Source organism: Panthera onca, chromosome A1 (assembly GCF_046562875.1).
Source record: "Panthera onca isolate mPanOnc1 chromosome A1, mPanOnc1 haplotype 2, whole genome shotgun sequence".
NCBI lineage: Eukaryota > Metazoa > Chordata > Mammalia > Carnivora > Felidae > Panthera > Panthera onca.
Genome location: NC_138339.1, coordinates 43741853 through 43758131, shown reverse-complemented (window position 1 = coordinate 43758131; position 16279 = coordinate 43741853). Strand labels below are relative to the sequence as shown.

At 45.8% G+C, this 16279-nt stretch overlaps 2 protein-coding genes and 1 long non-coding RNA gene across 8 annotated transcripts in view; 2 read left to right on the top strand and 1 right to left on the bottom strand.

Moving 5' to 3' along the window:
• Positions 1-2937, top strand: part of SLC36A2 (solute carrier family 36 member 2) — a 28358-nt gene extending 25421 nt beyond the window's left edge. For both annotated transcript variants that reach the window (XM_078446039.2, XM_078446040.2), the window contains exon 11: positions 1381-2937. In XM_078446039.2, coding sequence (XP_078302165.1) covers positions 1381-1652 — 272 coding nt within the window. In that variant the 3' untranslated portion in view covers positions 1653-2937. The remainder of the gene's footprint in view (positions 1-1380) is intronic.
• Positions 2938-5391: 2454 nt separating this feature from the next.
• SLC36A3 (solute carrier family 36 member 3) overlaps positions 5392-16279 on the top strand; it is a 28413-nt gene continuing 17525 nt past the window's right edge. The window contains exons 1-4 of one of the 5 annotated variants that reach the window (XM_060634755.3): positions 5392-7489; positions 7703-7824; positions 11160-11250; positions 13699-13787. In XM_060634755.3, the coding sequence (XP_060490738.1) occupies positions 7703-7824; positions 11160-11250; positions 13699-13787 (302 nt within the window). In that variant the 5' untranslated portion in view covers positions 5392-7489. Of the gene's footprint in view, positions 7825-11159; positions 11251-13698; positions 13788-16279 lie in introns of all 5 variants that reach the window. The other 4 variants (XM_060634757.3, XM_060634754.3, XM_060634758.3 and 1 more) reach the window with 4 other exon arrangements.
• Positions 9569-12589, bottom strand: LOC132680869 (uncharacterized). The gene is made up of 3 exons (XR_009610736.3): positions 12178-12589; positions 10290-10348; positions 9569-10014 (listed from the first exon to the last, which is right to left on the bottom strand). It is a non-coding gene; the product is annotated as an uncharacterized LOC132680869 (long non-coding RNA).

Here is a 16279-nt window from a genome sequence, read left to right as displayed (position 1 = left end):
GGTAAATTCCTAGCAGTGCTATTGCTGGGTCATTTTTAATTTTCTGAGGAACCTTCACACTGCTTTCCAGAGCGGCTGCACCAATTTGCATTCCCACCAACAGTGCAAGAGGGTTCCCGTTTCTCCACATCCTCTCCAGCATCTATAGTCTCCTGATTTCTTCATTTTGGCCACTCTGACTGGCGTGAGGTGATATCTGAGTGTGGTTTTGATTTGTATTTCCCTGATAAGGAGCGACGTTGAACATCTTTTCATGTGCCTGTTGGCCATCCGGATGTCTTCTTTAGAGAAGTGTCTATTCATGTTTTCTGCCCATTTCTTCACTGGGTTGTTTTTCGGGTGTGGGGTTTGGTGAGCTCTTTATAGATTTTGGATACTAACCCTTTGTCCGATATGTCATTTGCAAATATCTTTTCCCATTCCGTTGGTTGCCTTTTAGTTTCGTTGATTGTTTCCTTTGCTGCCAGCACTGATATTTAATATTTATTGGGTAAGAGCTTAATCATTGTTGAATAATGGAGGATTCAAAGTGTGCCTCGGTGGCATAAAAATTATTTTAAACTAAATTTGAACAAACAGCAGCCACAGGGAAGGGAAAAATAAACCCTTGTCTAAACGTCCATCGCTGAATTAAGGAGGATCCCAGAAGAAGTACAGCCTCTATAAATCCCCTCTCTGGAAGGTTTTCAACCAGAAAAAAAGACTAACCATCATCACAGACAAATTCCTTAAATAAATGATAGGAACCAGTTATGACTTCCACTTGTTCTTACATAGATGCTCTTTCTGCCCACTCCTTTCACCCTATGAGATAGGCATGTGGACCCCTATCTTTGGCTGTTCTGGGAGGAGCCAACTCATCTGAAGGTTCCCTAACCCTAAATACTGTCTTTTGTCTGGTTAATCCATTGTCAGTTCATCCCCAGCCTCTGCCTCCCCTCGCCCCCACCCAGCCTAAGTAGGCAGAGGGAAGATTTCTCTTCCCAATAAATATGAATGCATGTTTTTAAAAAATCATTAAAAACACACCAATTTTTTTAAGTTTATTTATTTTGTGTGTGTGAGAGGGAAATCCCCAGCAGGCTTTGCAGAACCTGATGTGGGGCCTGAACCCACAAACCGGGAGATCATGACCTGAGCCGAGGTCAAGAGTCAGACACTTAGGCGACTGAGCCACCCAGGGGCCCTGAGACACGCCAGATTTTTAATGTGTAACCTCTAGTGAATATGATCAGAGTATTACAGGACTTTCGATGTTTTACTTATGCAATTAAATGTGAGAAACAACTGGTTTGTGTTTTAAGAAAAGGATTTTAAAACCAAACTTGAAAAACTTGGCTAAGTCCCAAAAATCCATGCATCGCATATCATCTCCTGCAGGCACCTTGGCCATCCTCGTCCCCCGCCTGGACCTGGTCCTCTCCCTGGTGGGGTCCGTGAGCAGCAGCGCCCTGGCCCTCATCATCCCGCCCCTCCTGGAGATCACCACCTACTACTCGGAGGGCATGAGCCCCCTCACCATCGCCAAGGACGCCCTGATCAGCATCCTGGGCTTTGCAGGCTTTGTGGCAGGAACCTACCAGGCCCTGGACGAGCTGATCCTCTCGGGAGGCCCTCTCACCTTTTCCAACTCTACCGTTTTTATTCAGTGAGCATGGCACTGTCCCGTACCCACCAGCACCTGACTTTTACTGATGTGGATATCTTTTATATGCACTATCTTTATTTTACTGCTTTATCCTTGTTCTGGGCCAAGTCATGGTGAAACAAGCAAGGACTCACTGGCTACAGGGTCTAGATGGTAATTTAAAAATTTGGTTTTGTTATTCCTTTTATTTCCATCTCTAGCTTTCCATTAAGTCGAGAGCTCTCCCATGGAAGGCTCTTGATTCCATCCAACTTTTGGGCAATTCACGTCGCCTTGAGTGGTGCTAGGCACGAAGAAGCCACCAGGGGGAAACCAAGTGACAGCAACTGGCAGAAGGACGTGCAGCTGGCTAAGGCTGACCCTGATCTGGTAGACCAAGGGTTTCCCCTTTTCCAGATCTGTTCAATGAGCAAAGACCAGGGCACAGAACCTATAATCCAACAAGGTATGCATGGCTCCTGTTTCAAAATGGGTAGGGCAAAGAGGTCCAACGTGAGCTGCAACTCTCAGAAAGGAGCCATCATATTTAAGTCCAGGGCAATAAACTTTCTAAACCACTGGATAAAGTTTTGGCCCAGGTGAAAGATCTCATCAGTAAGTAGGAGGCATGGAAGTTGATGTGCCAATGGCATGGGGTAGGGGAGTGGATAATGCCATTACAGTATTTGGCATTATTTACCTCTTAACTCTTGCAACAAGCATTCTCCCTACGGTGTGTCAAGCATAGTTCAAGGTTCTTATAGTAGGTTGCAAAAATGGCCACAGATTCCTCTTGACAATGTGACTTTGCAGCTCCTCCCATCAAGAGGTGAAATCCATGTCTCTACTCCTTGAATCTGGTCTTGCCCTTGTGACTTATTTGGGCCCGTTGAACATTAGTAGATGTGATGCAAGCAGAGATTTGGTGATGGCTTGTGCATCAGGACTTTCATTTCTCCCTACGCTATGGGGTGAAGATCCACCAGTGGAAGAAGCCTGAGCTAGCCTACTGGAGGATGAGAAGCCATGTTGCACAGAAACGAATCATCCCAGTTGAGCCCATCCCTCAGATCAACCAGCCTGCCAACTTCTGACACATGAGGGAAGCCTCCTAGACTGCATCCAGCTCCAGTCAAGCTGACCCAAGTCGTAAGAATTGCCCAGATGATCCACAGAATTGTGAGAAATAATAAATGTGGTTTTAAGCCATAAGAAGTGGGAGTTTTTATGCAGCAAAAGTTAACTGATACTCTAAAGGAGATATACCAATGAGTGAGAAAGTATCCCTGCCCTCAAAAAAGCTAGTTTACTATTCACCGGTGGGGAGGCAAGGGGGGAAGAATTATAGGTAATCACCTAAGTCAATACCATAACGGGTCCTTATAAGGGCAGAGGGACACTAACTGCTCTTGAGGACAAAGTATGGCTTTCCACAGGTGGTGCCATTAAACTGGATTTTGATTAAAACTTGGGTCTCCTGACACTGAACCTTTCCCTCCTTCCACTCTGACCTGCTTCCTTGACAGTCCTGGGCCTTTTCTCATGTCTGTGCTCGGCTGACAGCAAGAGCCAGCCAACCTGAAACACCAGCTCAACCTTCCAGATAGCATTTGCTCCTTCATCCCTAAAATTACTAAAACTGGGAAAGTGCCCCCAAATAACTGAGTAGATATTAGAGGCAGATCTATAGTCCCAAGGAAGAGCGTTTCCCATTGGACTTCCTGTAATTTATGGGAATGACCCATGCTTGTTTCAGTCTCCATTTTAAGACGGTGTTTGAAAGACCCTTTCTTGCTGCTTTTCAACCGTGATCCTCCCTATATGGCCTAGGGAAGATATTGGGGGAGTGTCTGCCCTAATTCCTAAATCCTGGTCTGCTCCTTTTGTGTGTTACTTTCTATCTGCTAGACTTCAAGAAGGTACTTCATGAGCACTAGCCTTGCTCAGGTGGGAGGAGGGCCAGCAGGCCACACCCACATCCCATAGTCTGTCTGCAGAGTTCCTGTTGGGAGGCAGCACACCCTTAGCCTATGCAATGGTACAAAACCTACCTGGCCAGGGAGCTGGCTCATCACTTCCACCCTGTACTTCTCTGTTTCATCACCAGACCCAAAGTTCTCCCACTGACTGGCTCAGAGCTGCAGCAAAGCATTCTTCCTCTCTCTGAGCTCGCCTCTCCCACCATATTCCACCATCACCCCAACCAACCTTGCTAAATTTAAGATTGTCCTGTTATTAAAAAACTGTCACACTCCTTGTCCAGGCACAAGCCCCTACAGTGGAAGATGCTCAGGCTAATCTTATCACTTAGGCTAATCTGGCTAAAGTTCAACTTTGCAAAGAAAAAAAAAAATTTAGGGGCGCCTGGGTGGCTTGGTCGGTTAAGTGTCCAACTTCAACCTAGGTCATGATCTTGCGATTTGTGAGTTCAAGCCTCACGTCAGGCTCGGTGCTGACAGCTCAGAGCCTGGAGCCTGCTTCTAGATTCTGTGTCTTCCTCTCTCTGCCCTCCCCTGCTCATGCTCTGTCTCTGTCTCTCAAAAATAAATAAATGTTAAAAAAAATGTTTTTAAAGAAAAAAAATTTAGTAACATAGATGTAACTGATCAAAGTAAGCTAGTGAGACTCGTTAGTCATTGTCGGCAACACTAAAAAATACCAAGTATTAGAACTGTGTCTGAGTGTGAGGATATTAAGGGGTTTTTTTGTTTGTTTGTTGGTACTGGTTTGCGCGCACACACACACACACACACACACACACACACACACAGGCTCTCCACCCTCTCCTCATCCCGACTGATTCTTTTAAGTTTCAGAGCTTGTGCTTGAATCAAGAATCATAGAAAACCCTTTCTTCCTTCCCTCACTGAGCGCTTACTGTGTTTTACATGGGATTATCTCCCTAATCCTTACAACCACCCTACGAGGTATGTACTGTCATTGTCCCTATTTTCAGGTAAGGAAACAGACTTAGAGATATGAAGTGACTTGTAGGTGATCAAGCATGCAGTGACAGTTGGGTTTGGGACTCACACAGTTGTGCACAACACCTTTGTAGGGCCCAAGAGAAGGCGCAAATGGTGGTGGTCAAAATGAAAGAGAGCAAAAATGTGTCCAGTGAAACAAGCCAGTCACCAAAAGACAAATGATGCATTGTGTCAGTTTTATGAGGTACCGGGAGTAGTCAGACTCATAAAAACCCAGAAGGGCGGGGGTGGGCTGGTGGGTGGAACAGGCGGCTGTTGAATGGGTACAGACATTCCGTTCTGCAAGAAGAAAAGAGGGTTGGAGATCGGTTGCACAAGGCTGGGGATCATTTAGCATTACTGAACTGCACACTTAAAAATGGTTAAGAGGGTCAATTCGACGTTACGTGTATCACAGGGTTTTTTTTTTTTTTTTATTACACATTAAGTTGGTGGTGAGCTGTGTGCAAGTGCTCACGTGTGCGTGAACGAAGCACATCCAAGAGCTCACAGTTGTCTTCCCTGGATGGTGGCGGTGATTCTGTCTTCTTTTGGTAGTTTTGAGTTGTGTTTTGCTTGCTTTAAAATGAGCATGGCTTTTGTTATAACCTCTCACTGTCTAGTTTTCTGGTTTAGTGTCATCTCCCTACTTTCCACTGAAGCGCAGACTCCTTGAAAGTGCTCCTTGCTAGCTTGCAGTGCCTGACAGGGTAGGCATACTCTAAGAAGTATTAAAGCAGCAAATACATGCTGTAGGGGAAGGGAATTCTCAATGCGAGAACAAGCCTTTAGCGCATCAGAGGAAGGAGAAGTCTCATTCGACATTCAGAGGAAGGGAGAAGCCCTAAGAGTCGATTTTGCGGCCATACCCAGTTGCCATGGGCAGCACCTGGCCGCCATGATCTTCATACATAGCCTGTCTAGACCATCGCGAATGAAGAAGCCAAGTACGGCGTGCCCGCAAGTGCGTCTTCGAGACAAGGCTTGCGTGCCCCAACTCCTTCCTTCCCGTTGTGTCAAAATTCGTGAGGTCCTCTTGACCCTTCCCCTCCTTCTATACCCTTCTATACCCCTTCTTTACAACCCATCAGCACATCCTCTAAAAGTACACAGACTGGGGTGCCTGGGTGGCTCAGCTGGGTGAGCACAACTTCAGCTCAGGTCACGATCTCACGGCTTGTGAGGTCGAGCCCTGCATCGGGCTCTCTGCTGTCAGCGCAGAGCCCACTTCGGATCCTCTGTCTCCCTCTCTCTCTGCCTCTCCCCCACTCACACTCTCTCTCAAACATGAATCAACATTTAAAAAATTAAATAAAAATAAAAGTACCCAGACTTCAGGCACTTATCATCCCTTAGCTACCGCCCTGGTCTAAACTGCACTGTTGACTAGCACCGGGCTCATTGCAGTGGCCTCCTAATTATCTCCCCGCTTTGGCCCTTGCCCTCCTTCCATCTGCTCCCAACAAATGGCCTGGAGAGATCCTGTTAAAATGCAAGTCACATCACTTCCCTTCTCAAACCCTCCATGATTCCTCATCTCAGAGTAAAAATTAAAGGCATTACAGTGGCCTACAAGTTCCTGCCCGTCCCATTCCACCCCCTTCCATTACTTCCACTTACGTTCAGTGCATCTCTGGTGTGACCGTGTAATTTCTCATCCAAACCAGAAAAGAGGCACTGTTAGTAATTATGTCCAGGCAATAAACACACACCAACACGGTCCTGGGCAAACCAGACATATGCCCACTCTACTCATCTCCCCTCTGCTCTGTGCATGCTGAGCCAGCCACATGGCCTTCCTACCATTCCCGAAACACCCAGGCCCTCTCCTGCCTCAGGACCTTTGTACTTACTCTACCCTCTGCTTTAAGTTTCGCACCCAATACATAGATGAGGCGTGCTCCCTCATCCCGTTCGGCCCTTTACCCAGGTGTCACTTTCTCAGTGAGGCTCTCTCTGACCACCCACTCTAGAATTGCAACCCCCCCAGGGTGCCTGGGTGGCTCAGTTGGTTAAGCATCTGACTCTTGATTTCGGCTCAGGTCATGATCCCACAATTTGTCAGTTTGAGCCCCATATCGGCTCTGTGCTGACAACGCAGAACCTGCTTGGGATTCTCTCTCTCCCCCTCTCTTTCGCCCCCACTCACGCATGCACACTCTCTCAAAATAAATAAACATTTTTTTAAACTTATTAAAAAAAAAAAAAAAAGAATTGCAACCCTCCCCCCAGCCAGCCCTTCCCATTCCCCTTTACTGCATCATTTTTCTCTATAGTACTTATTACCAACAATACATACTTGATATATTTATTATCTGTCTCCTCACTAGACTGTAGTCCCATGAGGGCAGAGATTGTAGTATGTTTCTACCCTAATGTATTCCCAGCAGGCGGAACAGTGCCTAGTATATCTTAGATGCCCAATAGATATATTTTAATAGACAGATAGATATTATTGAATAAATGATTTTTTTTTTTAAGTTTACTTTTGTACTCCCTTCCAAATAGGCGCAATCCACACACCCTTCCTGTACAGGAATTCTGAGCAGGTAGCACTGGGGCCCGGGAAGAGCCACTCTTCACTCCCTCCCTGGGTTGGGCCACACCTGCATCCTGGGACTGCATCCTTATTGGCTGGGCAGCCTCCATTGTGAGGTAGCTCTGGCCTCCTCCTCGCAGAGGTAGATGGGCGCGGAGCCTGGCCCCACATCCAGGCACCTGCAGTCCAATGGTGCCTTCCTCCTCCCGGGCACACTGTTCACTTTGCCCTATAGCGTTAAGGGCTGAACTGGGAGGGACCGGAAGCCCGGAGGAGTCCTGGCGTGTGGCCGACCGATCGTGAAGGGCACTGAGGGTCATGCCGAGATGAGACTCTCATAAGTGCCCCCAAAGCCAGGTGAGGCCCAGTCAACATCAGCTTCTCCTGCCACCAGCGCTCCACTGATCCGCACACTTGGGCGTCAGTCTGGGTCAGGCACCCTCGGGAAACGGGAACCAGTGTCTTGGGCCTGCAGCCCTGGTTTCTCTGGAGAAAAACCCATGGGAGGCTGGTTCAAGGCTGTTACAGGCCTTTCCCCTGAGCTGCCACCCCCATCCCACCTTGTTGAAGATGTCACTGCTTGGAAGGGACTTCCACAGCTCCTTGGATGATGGGTCCAAGTCACTTTTGGAGAGGAACAGCAATGTCACTGCAGAGAATGTCCATCCTGCTGAGGAAGCCAGCGGCTTATCGTAAGTGGCTGTCCTGCCCTTCTAGATCTGAGGTCAAGCGCGGCTGCCTTCACAGCTCTGGGCCACATCTGCCCACTTCTGTCTTCCTAACACCTGCACCCCCATGGAACAGGAGACGCGTGGAGGAAACATGAAAGCAGAAACTAAGAAGGTTGATCCGTGCGGCTCTGGGTATTACATGTGCTTCCCGGTTGTCACCGAGAACCCAGATAGAGGAGCCATCCCCAGCATGAGCTTGATTCTAGGAACGCTTTTCTGTCGTAGGCTGGCTGCTCACCCTTCCAGTCTCCTCTGCTCTCCTCTCTTGCTACATCCACTAGTATTTATTGTCTCCCTCCCTCTCCCCTATAAACCCTCCTGGCCCCATATCCCTACTTTCACTGCTATAAACTCAGACACATGGAACTTTTTCTTAGAACTTTATTGCCAGTTAGACTCTTATCTACTAATCAGATCAGATAATAACCTTGGGCATAATGAGGTTGTAAGTGACCGTACCCAGTGTTGATAAGGATGTCAGGAAATGTCCTTCCTCTAGACCTTTTAGGAAGAATTAAGCTGGGACCTTTCCCGATAGCAATGTTGTATGTCAAATCCTAACACGTATTTATATAAAACATACAAATGCTACTCCTGAAACTAATACTACCCTGTATGTTAACTAACTTGAATTTAAATAAATAAATTTAAAATAAACCATGCAAATACTTATTTGGTATATGCTTCCTTTGGAAGTACACACATGCACACACACACACACACACACACACAACTGGCTGCAGTGGCTCCTTAGGGGTAAAAGAATTGGGAAACTGAGAGGCAGAGAGATTTATATGCACCATGTAAGGTTTCTTGGTTCTTGTTTTTGTTTTACCTTTTGAGTTTCCTACTGTGTGTTACTTAGGTATTTTTAAGTGTAGATATAAATAAGTATAGCCTTTGATGGATAAATACCACTTCTAGGGATTTTTCCGAATGAGATAATAACACAAGTGTGCATGATAATTTTATTGAAGCACCAATGATAATATTGACAGTTTGGAAACAATAGGAGATTATTTAAATAAAATGTGATACCTATATACACAGCCATTACAAGTGATGAAGAAAGCCTATGTTGGTGGAAAGCGTGAAGGACTCACTATTCATAAAATTAATATAGGATACAGTATTATAACGGCTCTCCTTGTGTAAACTTGAGTGCATTTCAAAACAGACAGAAATGCCCAGAGGAATGTTAGCCAAAATACTAACAGTGGTTATTTCCAGTTAGTGGAATTTCACTATTTTGTTTTTATAAGGGCAATGTATCATTTTTCAAGGAAAAATAAAGTTATGCTTTTAAAAATCCCAACATGTATTTTACTCTCCAAGTCCCTGATCTAGAATGCTGTTAGCTAGGGCACATCGTTTCTCCAAAAGTTGATCTCACTTTTTCCAAGAGATCTGATTCAACTTGGACAAGATGCTGCCATAGGAAAGAAATGGGAGATGGAAGGACGGAGGGCAGGAAGCAGGGAGACAGAGCACATCTTTTGGACACACTACTATCAAGTAATTGATGAAAGATAAAAAGTGGTGTTTTGTTTTGCTTTTTGCTTTGACATATTTTCCAATGACTGCAGTTATCAAGAAATAAAGGTTATAAAAATGGCCTCTTGGAAGTGAACGTATAACAGGTGCCCCCCCCCATCCTCAGGTGAATAGGCTGAACTAATGAAGATGCAAGAAGTCGGGGGGAGGGGGGTCCCAACCCTCTCCCAGGTCGGTATTGAACTGGCCCTGACTCCCTAACCACTGAGACAAAGACCTAGAGACATGAGCACAGACTCTAAGGGACTTGCTGTGTGACCATGCTAGGCTGCCTCTAGACAGTTCCAAGACTGCACAAGGAGGTACCTCCAAAGGCCTCCTCAAGGCACCATATTCTACAAGGAAGGGACACGTTCACCTGCTTCAACCAGCCCTTTCTTATCTGTTTTCTATCCACCCAGCTCTACTTCCCCTTCAAGGAGGCCCTTCTAGCAGGTAGGCACCATAACATCAGACCAAAGGTGGTAGTGTCGCTGATGAGGACGAGAATGGTGATGATGATGGTGGTGGTGATGGTGATGATGCCTCACATCTTAGAAGCACTTCATGATTCCAAGATTCATCATGTCATTACCTCTTCTGATTCTTACCACTTCCCTGGGAGGTAGGCAGGGCAATAATTATCCCCTCTATCTTTCTTTTTTGGCAGATGAAGAAACAGAAGATGTAAGCAGCTAAGGGTCTTTCCAAAGTAGTAACCAAATTTCATAGGTTAATGGCAGAGCTAGAACTCAGAAATCAGTGCTCCTTACCTCTGAGTTCGTTGCTCTTGCACTCAGCTTTTCATTTCAGTTCCTTCTTGATTCTCTTCTCATGATCCTGCTCCACCTTCCACCCCCCCCCACCCCCCCACCGCAGTGAATGGGTGGTACCTTAGCAGAAACTGCCAGCACAGGCATGGAGAGCATTTAGAACCCTGGTACCCAGCACCCTACAAGACACATAGTTAGCGTTCTGCATGCACAATAACAATTGTTATTAAATTGCATCCAATGCAGAGCATGGAACAGTTCACAGGAATATTGGTTGAGTAAATGGATGAAGGAATGAACTAGAACCAGTAAATACTCCAAATAGCAGGAGAAGTTATGTTTTTTTTTCTAGTGAATGAATTAATAAATAAACTGGCACCAATAATTACTCTATAAATTAAGAAAATCATTAATTATTTCATTGTCCATCTAGATGCCAAGGCCTAGTAGGTCTCAATAAAAATTATTTTAGGGGCGCCTGGGTGGCTCAGTCGGTTAAGCGTCCGACTTCAACTCAGATCACGATCTCGCGGTCCGTGAGTTCAAGCCCCACGTCGGGCTCTGGGCTGATGGCTCGGAGCCTGGAGCCTGCTTCAGATTCTTTGTCTCCCTCTCTCTCTGCCCCTCCCCTGTTCATGCTCTGTCTCTCTGTGTCTCAAAAATAAATAAACGTTAAAAAAAATTTTTTTAATTATTTTAGTGAATAAACTGAAAGAAATCATTAGATGAATTAATGAATAAACTGGTACTAGGGGCTTATCCAGAATGGTAGCAATTGTCAACCTTTTCTTTCGAGCCTATTGTGGGTTAAGTATGTGTTGAGTCACCTAAACTAGCACCAGCCCTGGATCAGATGTTCCAGAGTTCACCTCATCGGGTTTTGTCCCTCCTCCCAAAGGGTGGCAGGAGCTGAAGATGCTGGAAGGAGCCTGAGCTTTGGATCACCTTTCCCACCCACTAACCCTCTTGTCTCCCCACTCTTCCCTACAGGAGAATGCAAACTTTGATCCATTTACTGAAATGCAACATTGGCACAGGACTCCTGGGGCTTCCCCTGGCCATGAAAAATGCCGGCTTATTGGTAAGAGGGGTCTGTGTGATGGAAACTAGGTTTACCCCCTGTTTGGGTGGGGGAGGTAGTATGCCCCTAAGGTCTTTGCACTGTTTATCAATGGGCAGTTTGGGGATACCCTCTGCAATAGGAAATGTGCTTCTTGGCATCAATCCAGCGGAGTCAAATGGAGTGCGGCTGGAGGGGACAGGCCATTACTCTTTTTTGTCCCCCCAGTTTTATTGAGATATAAATGACACAGAGTACCCTATAAGTTTAAGGTGTACCACATAATGACACATATGTATATTGAAAAATGCTTCCAATAAGTTTAGTTAACATCATCTCTTCATGTGTATGTATATATATTATATGTCATCTATTTTGCAAATTTCAAGCAAGCATACCATACACCTGTGTCAGCTATGGTCATCATGTTGCACATTACATCCCCGGTACCTGTTTATCTCCTAACTGGAGGCTTGTGCCTTTTGAACTGCTTCATACAACTCCCCCACCCCACTGCTATTCTTAAAGACCCACCATCCTCACACACTGGCACACAAGCTACTTTGCCACAGTCCTCCCCACTCCCTAGAACTATATCCAGCCCATTTCACTCATTTACCTTAGTAGCCTGGTCCCTGAAGATATGTGAGTGTGAGCTCTTGTTTCACACCATTATAGTGGCTGTGAGAACATGGCTTGAAAGACGAGGATGATGAAGGCTTCACCAGTCCCCTGACACCCTGTGTCACCCCACCTCTGTCTCTTTGCTTGTGCTGTTCCTTCTCCCTTGGTTCTGCCTTTCGAAGTCTGCCTCCTCTGTGAAACTTTACCTTTTCCTATTAAAATTAATGCCACCTTCACCTTGTGTTTTTCTAGAACTTCTATCTACCTCACCTGGAATCCTTACAGCACTCACAAAGAGGAGATATAATTTTTTAGTATACCTACCTTCCTCACTTCCCTGAAAGCTCTGAGGGCAGGAACTTTCTGATGTATTTTTACAGCTCCTCACAAAACCTGCTATAGAGACAGGAACACAGGAAGTCCCAATTCATGTCTATTGAATTGGCCAAGTATACAATTTCCTTTTAGATGATGCTAATTCCTCCTTCTCTCCCAGGCCTGGTTAGTGGTCCCCATGTCAAAAGAAGGCGTATCAAGACCCTGGCTCCTTCTGATATGACTTCCAATCTGTCGCAGTTCCAACCCAGAGATGAGACTCTCCCCCTTTGAAATCCTCAGGGTTCTAGAACTTCTGAAGAGTATTATTACCACATGGCCCTCAGGCAAACTGCCTTTGTCAGTGTGGTATTTGCTGTTAGCTCTTTTATCCTCTGATTTTTGCCTCTCAAGAGTCATTAGATTATTTCTCCGCCCCCCCCCCCAACTCCCACCAGAACTTCTGACCATGATTCATTTAAGAAATGCATATTGGGCACCTACTATGTGCATTCTTATGTCCTCGGAATGTGCAAGTAAACGAGATCAAAGGAAGTCTCCCTTATACGGAGGCTGGTGAAATCTAGTGAATTCTAGTGAAATCTAGTGGTGTTCTTGATCTCTCATTTGTTTCTTTGTGATAATGTTACATCAGGTCATATCTATAAAGGCACAAGTGTCCAGCACAGAGGAGGTGAAAGAATCCTTCTTTATGCCCTTCTGATTATATCTGGGAGATTAGAATTAACAATGAGCTAGCTCTGTTTTTTAATCTCATCACACAAATAAAAAATAGAAACTATGTGAGAATAAGATTTTATTAGCTTGACTGTAGTAATCATTTTGCTATGTAGATGTATGTCAAATCATCATGTTGTACACCTTAAATATATACAATCTTTAAAAAATAAAAGGATTAATGACAAATTAGACATACTGGGGCAATGATTCTTGACTGGGGACACGTTTGCACATACACCCCCAAGACATTTACAGTGTCTAAGCTGTCACAACTCATGGGGAGAGAGAGTGCTACTGACACCTTGAATAGAGGCCAAGTAACGTACTGAACACCCTACAATGCAAGCAGGGCCTCCACAACAAAGGCTCATTTGGAAAATATCACTAATGCCCCTGTTGACAACTCTATGCTGGAGGAAGAGCACCCAGTCATAAGAGGAACCTTGGTCTTCAAGTATCTTGGAGGAGGTGAGGGCCGGGGTGTGAAAAAGGAATGAGGGATCTAGAAGGCAGAACTCAAGGCAGATGAGGAAAAGCATGGGCTGTCTGTGGAGGTGGTGGAATAGTCACGGGCAGTATCCTAGTAGAGATTGGGCGGTCACTTTGCAGTGATGCTAAGAGGTGTTCTAGAAGAACTAGAGTGTCTGGGGCACAAGGACGTTCAGGCAGGGACTTGCATCCCAGAGGCAGCTTTATGATGAGAGGGGCCCAACACCCAGACTGGGAGAGGGCCAGTTATAGGAATGATCAGTCTATGGCTCACTGTCCCCACTTCTTTTTCCCTTCCAGGTGGGTCCCATCAGCCTGCTGGGCATTGGGGTCCTCACCGTGCACTGCATGGTCATCCTGTTGAACTGCGCCCATCACCTCAGTCAGAGGTGAGAATCCTGCTTCTCCCTCACCCCCGTGTCAGGCCCCATCTGTGTTAAGTTTCCTTTGACCACTGACCCAGTTGACTGGCCACTTCTCCAGCCACTGCACCTGCTGCCGTAGATTCTATAGAGCTGGTGGAGAGGATGAGAAAGTCCCAACTGGAAACTCCTAAGTAAGTCCAGGCCCAGCTCTGCCAAACTGCTGGATGACTTTGTCAAGTTCCTGTACCCTTTGACCCTAACTATCCGTACCTGGCAAGATCAAAAGTGATAAAAGATGCCAGCATGCTCTAAACACTGCCATAAATATGCAAGAGACTTAGGATGTCCTTCCTTCCTTCGTATCTCCTCCTGCCCAGCCTCCCCCAGCCCCAAGACACACACCTTGTAAGGGTGATTTGTTCTAGGTAAGCCTCTTTGGGGACAATTTAGTAAGAGCAAAAAGCATAGTTGAAATGAATAGTTCTCAGTGGCCCCGGTCATTAATAAAGCATACATACAATACTCAGTGTTTACATATTTGAAATCTCGATGCAAAAAAAAAAAAAAATCCTGAAACAGAAGTCAAATACAATGAATACAAACAATGCGGAGAGTTTTGTATTTATAAACCAACAAGCCGAGGGTAATTAGTAATTCCTTATAGCCACCTGCCTGGTGGTTCTCTGTCTGCAGCACTTAGGGGCTCCCAAGATCAGAAACTCCCCCCAGGTCAGAGTAGAGAGAGACATCAACTGAAACTCCTCATAAAGCCAAATTATCAAACCCAAATAGGTGTATCTGGAGCATACATGAGTCACACGTAACTTGTAGGCCACTTTCCAGCTCACAAAACACTTTTAAGAGCACTTAACTTATTCAGCAATTAAATGTATTGCCCAATTACACGTGCCGGGTACATGGCCAGAGCTTTAACGAGCCTTTTATTTACTCTTTACAGTAAACCTCCATGGCAGGCACTATTATTATTCCCATCTCACAGATGAGTAAACTGAGACTCAGTTGAGTTAAATGCCTGGCTCAGGGTCACATGGCAGAGCCGGTCTTCGAAGGCCGGTCTGATCTGACCCCACTCTAACCGTTTTGCGTATCTTCTCTCCCCTCAAGCCTACTGGGACAATTATATCACCATGTAGGTTTCTGACATGGTGAAACTCAGCCATTCACGATAGCCTTTTTCTGATTTTTTTTTTTTTATGCCTTGTTTTTCTTTTTTTTTTTTTTTTTCTAATATAGAGGTGACAGACTGATGGCCTAAGAGCTTCCCAGTTTTTGATTTGTTTTGGCCTGGAGATTTCACATTGGGGAAAAAAAAAAAAAAAAAGCAAATTCCACCTTCTCCTTGCCAATTAGACAATCTGGCACCTCCGGGGTCTCCTTCCTTCATTTCTCAGGGGGCACCAAATCCCAAACAATCCCTCTTTGGGCGCCTGGGTGGCTCAGTTGATTAAGCATCTGACTTTGGCTCGGGTTGTGATCTCACGGTTTGTGAGTTCAAGTCCCGCTTCAGGTGACCCTGCTTCTCTCTCTCCCTCTCTCTCTCTCTCTTTCTCTCTGCCCCTCGCTCACTTGCACCCTCTCTCTCTCAAAAAAAAAAAAAAAATCACTTTCAGAACAGACGGTGGTATTGCTACTGTCTCCACTGTTCCCCCTTCTGGTGCACCAGCCCCTCTCACCATATTACTGATACCTGTCTGGCCCCATAGCTTTTGAATTTGTAACCCTCAGACTAATACGTTTGCCACTCCTATGCAGTGTGACCTCATTCGTATTTGGAATGCCAAGCACAATGAGCAATAATAAAAATAAGGATCGAGCCATGTTTCCAAAGCATCTCCACATTCATCTGTCCCTGTCCCTTCCTCCAACCCCAGACTGCGTGTGAAAAACACTGAGGCTCAGAAGTCTAAAGAGACTTGCTCAAGGTCTCCTGGCCATCTGAGTGGGTGTGTTGGGATTTAAGCCCAAGACCCAAGTCTCGGTCTCCTGCCCTCTCCCAGCTACTCCCCTCAGTCATACAGTTAGCACTGGGGATCCATTCCTTGGCTACCTGCTGCTCCCACTTGCTTAGAGATGGTTCCTCAGTAGGGCCTTCCCTGCCCTTAGGAAGGGCCACCTAGGGAAGAGGGACAAGACAGATTGGAACTTGGGTGTCACATCCTACAGGGGTGCTGGGCAAAAGCCTAAGTACCACGTTTGCATGGGATCTGGTCTGAGGCAGGCACCTCAAATGTCCCAACATCCTCAGCAGTGGGAAGGAAGGAATAAAGTCCAGAAAAGACCATTACTGGCTTAGCCATACCTGCACCCCCTCTGCCCCTATTTCCTCCTCCCCCTAACTAGGCTTGCACACCTCACACCTTTCATGTCCCTGCTTTCCTGGTTTGCAGACCTAAGTCAATGCACAGCTACTGTTAAGTTAAAATTTTTCTTTCACTTAAATATTAGGGTTTAAAGAGACAACTATAGGGGCGCCTAGGTGGCTCAGTCAGTGAAGC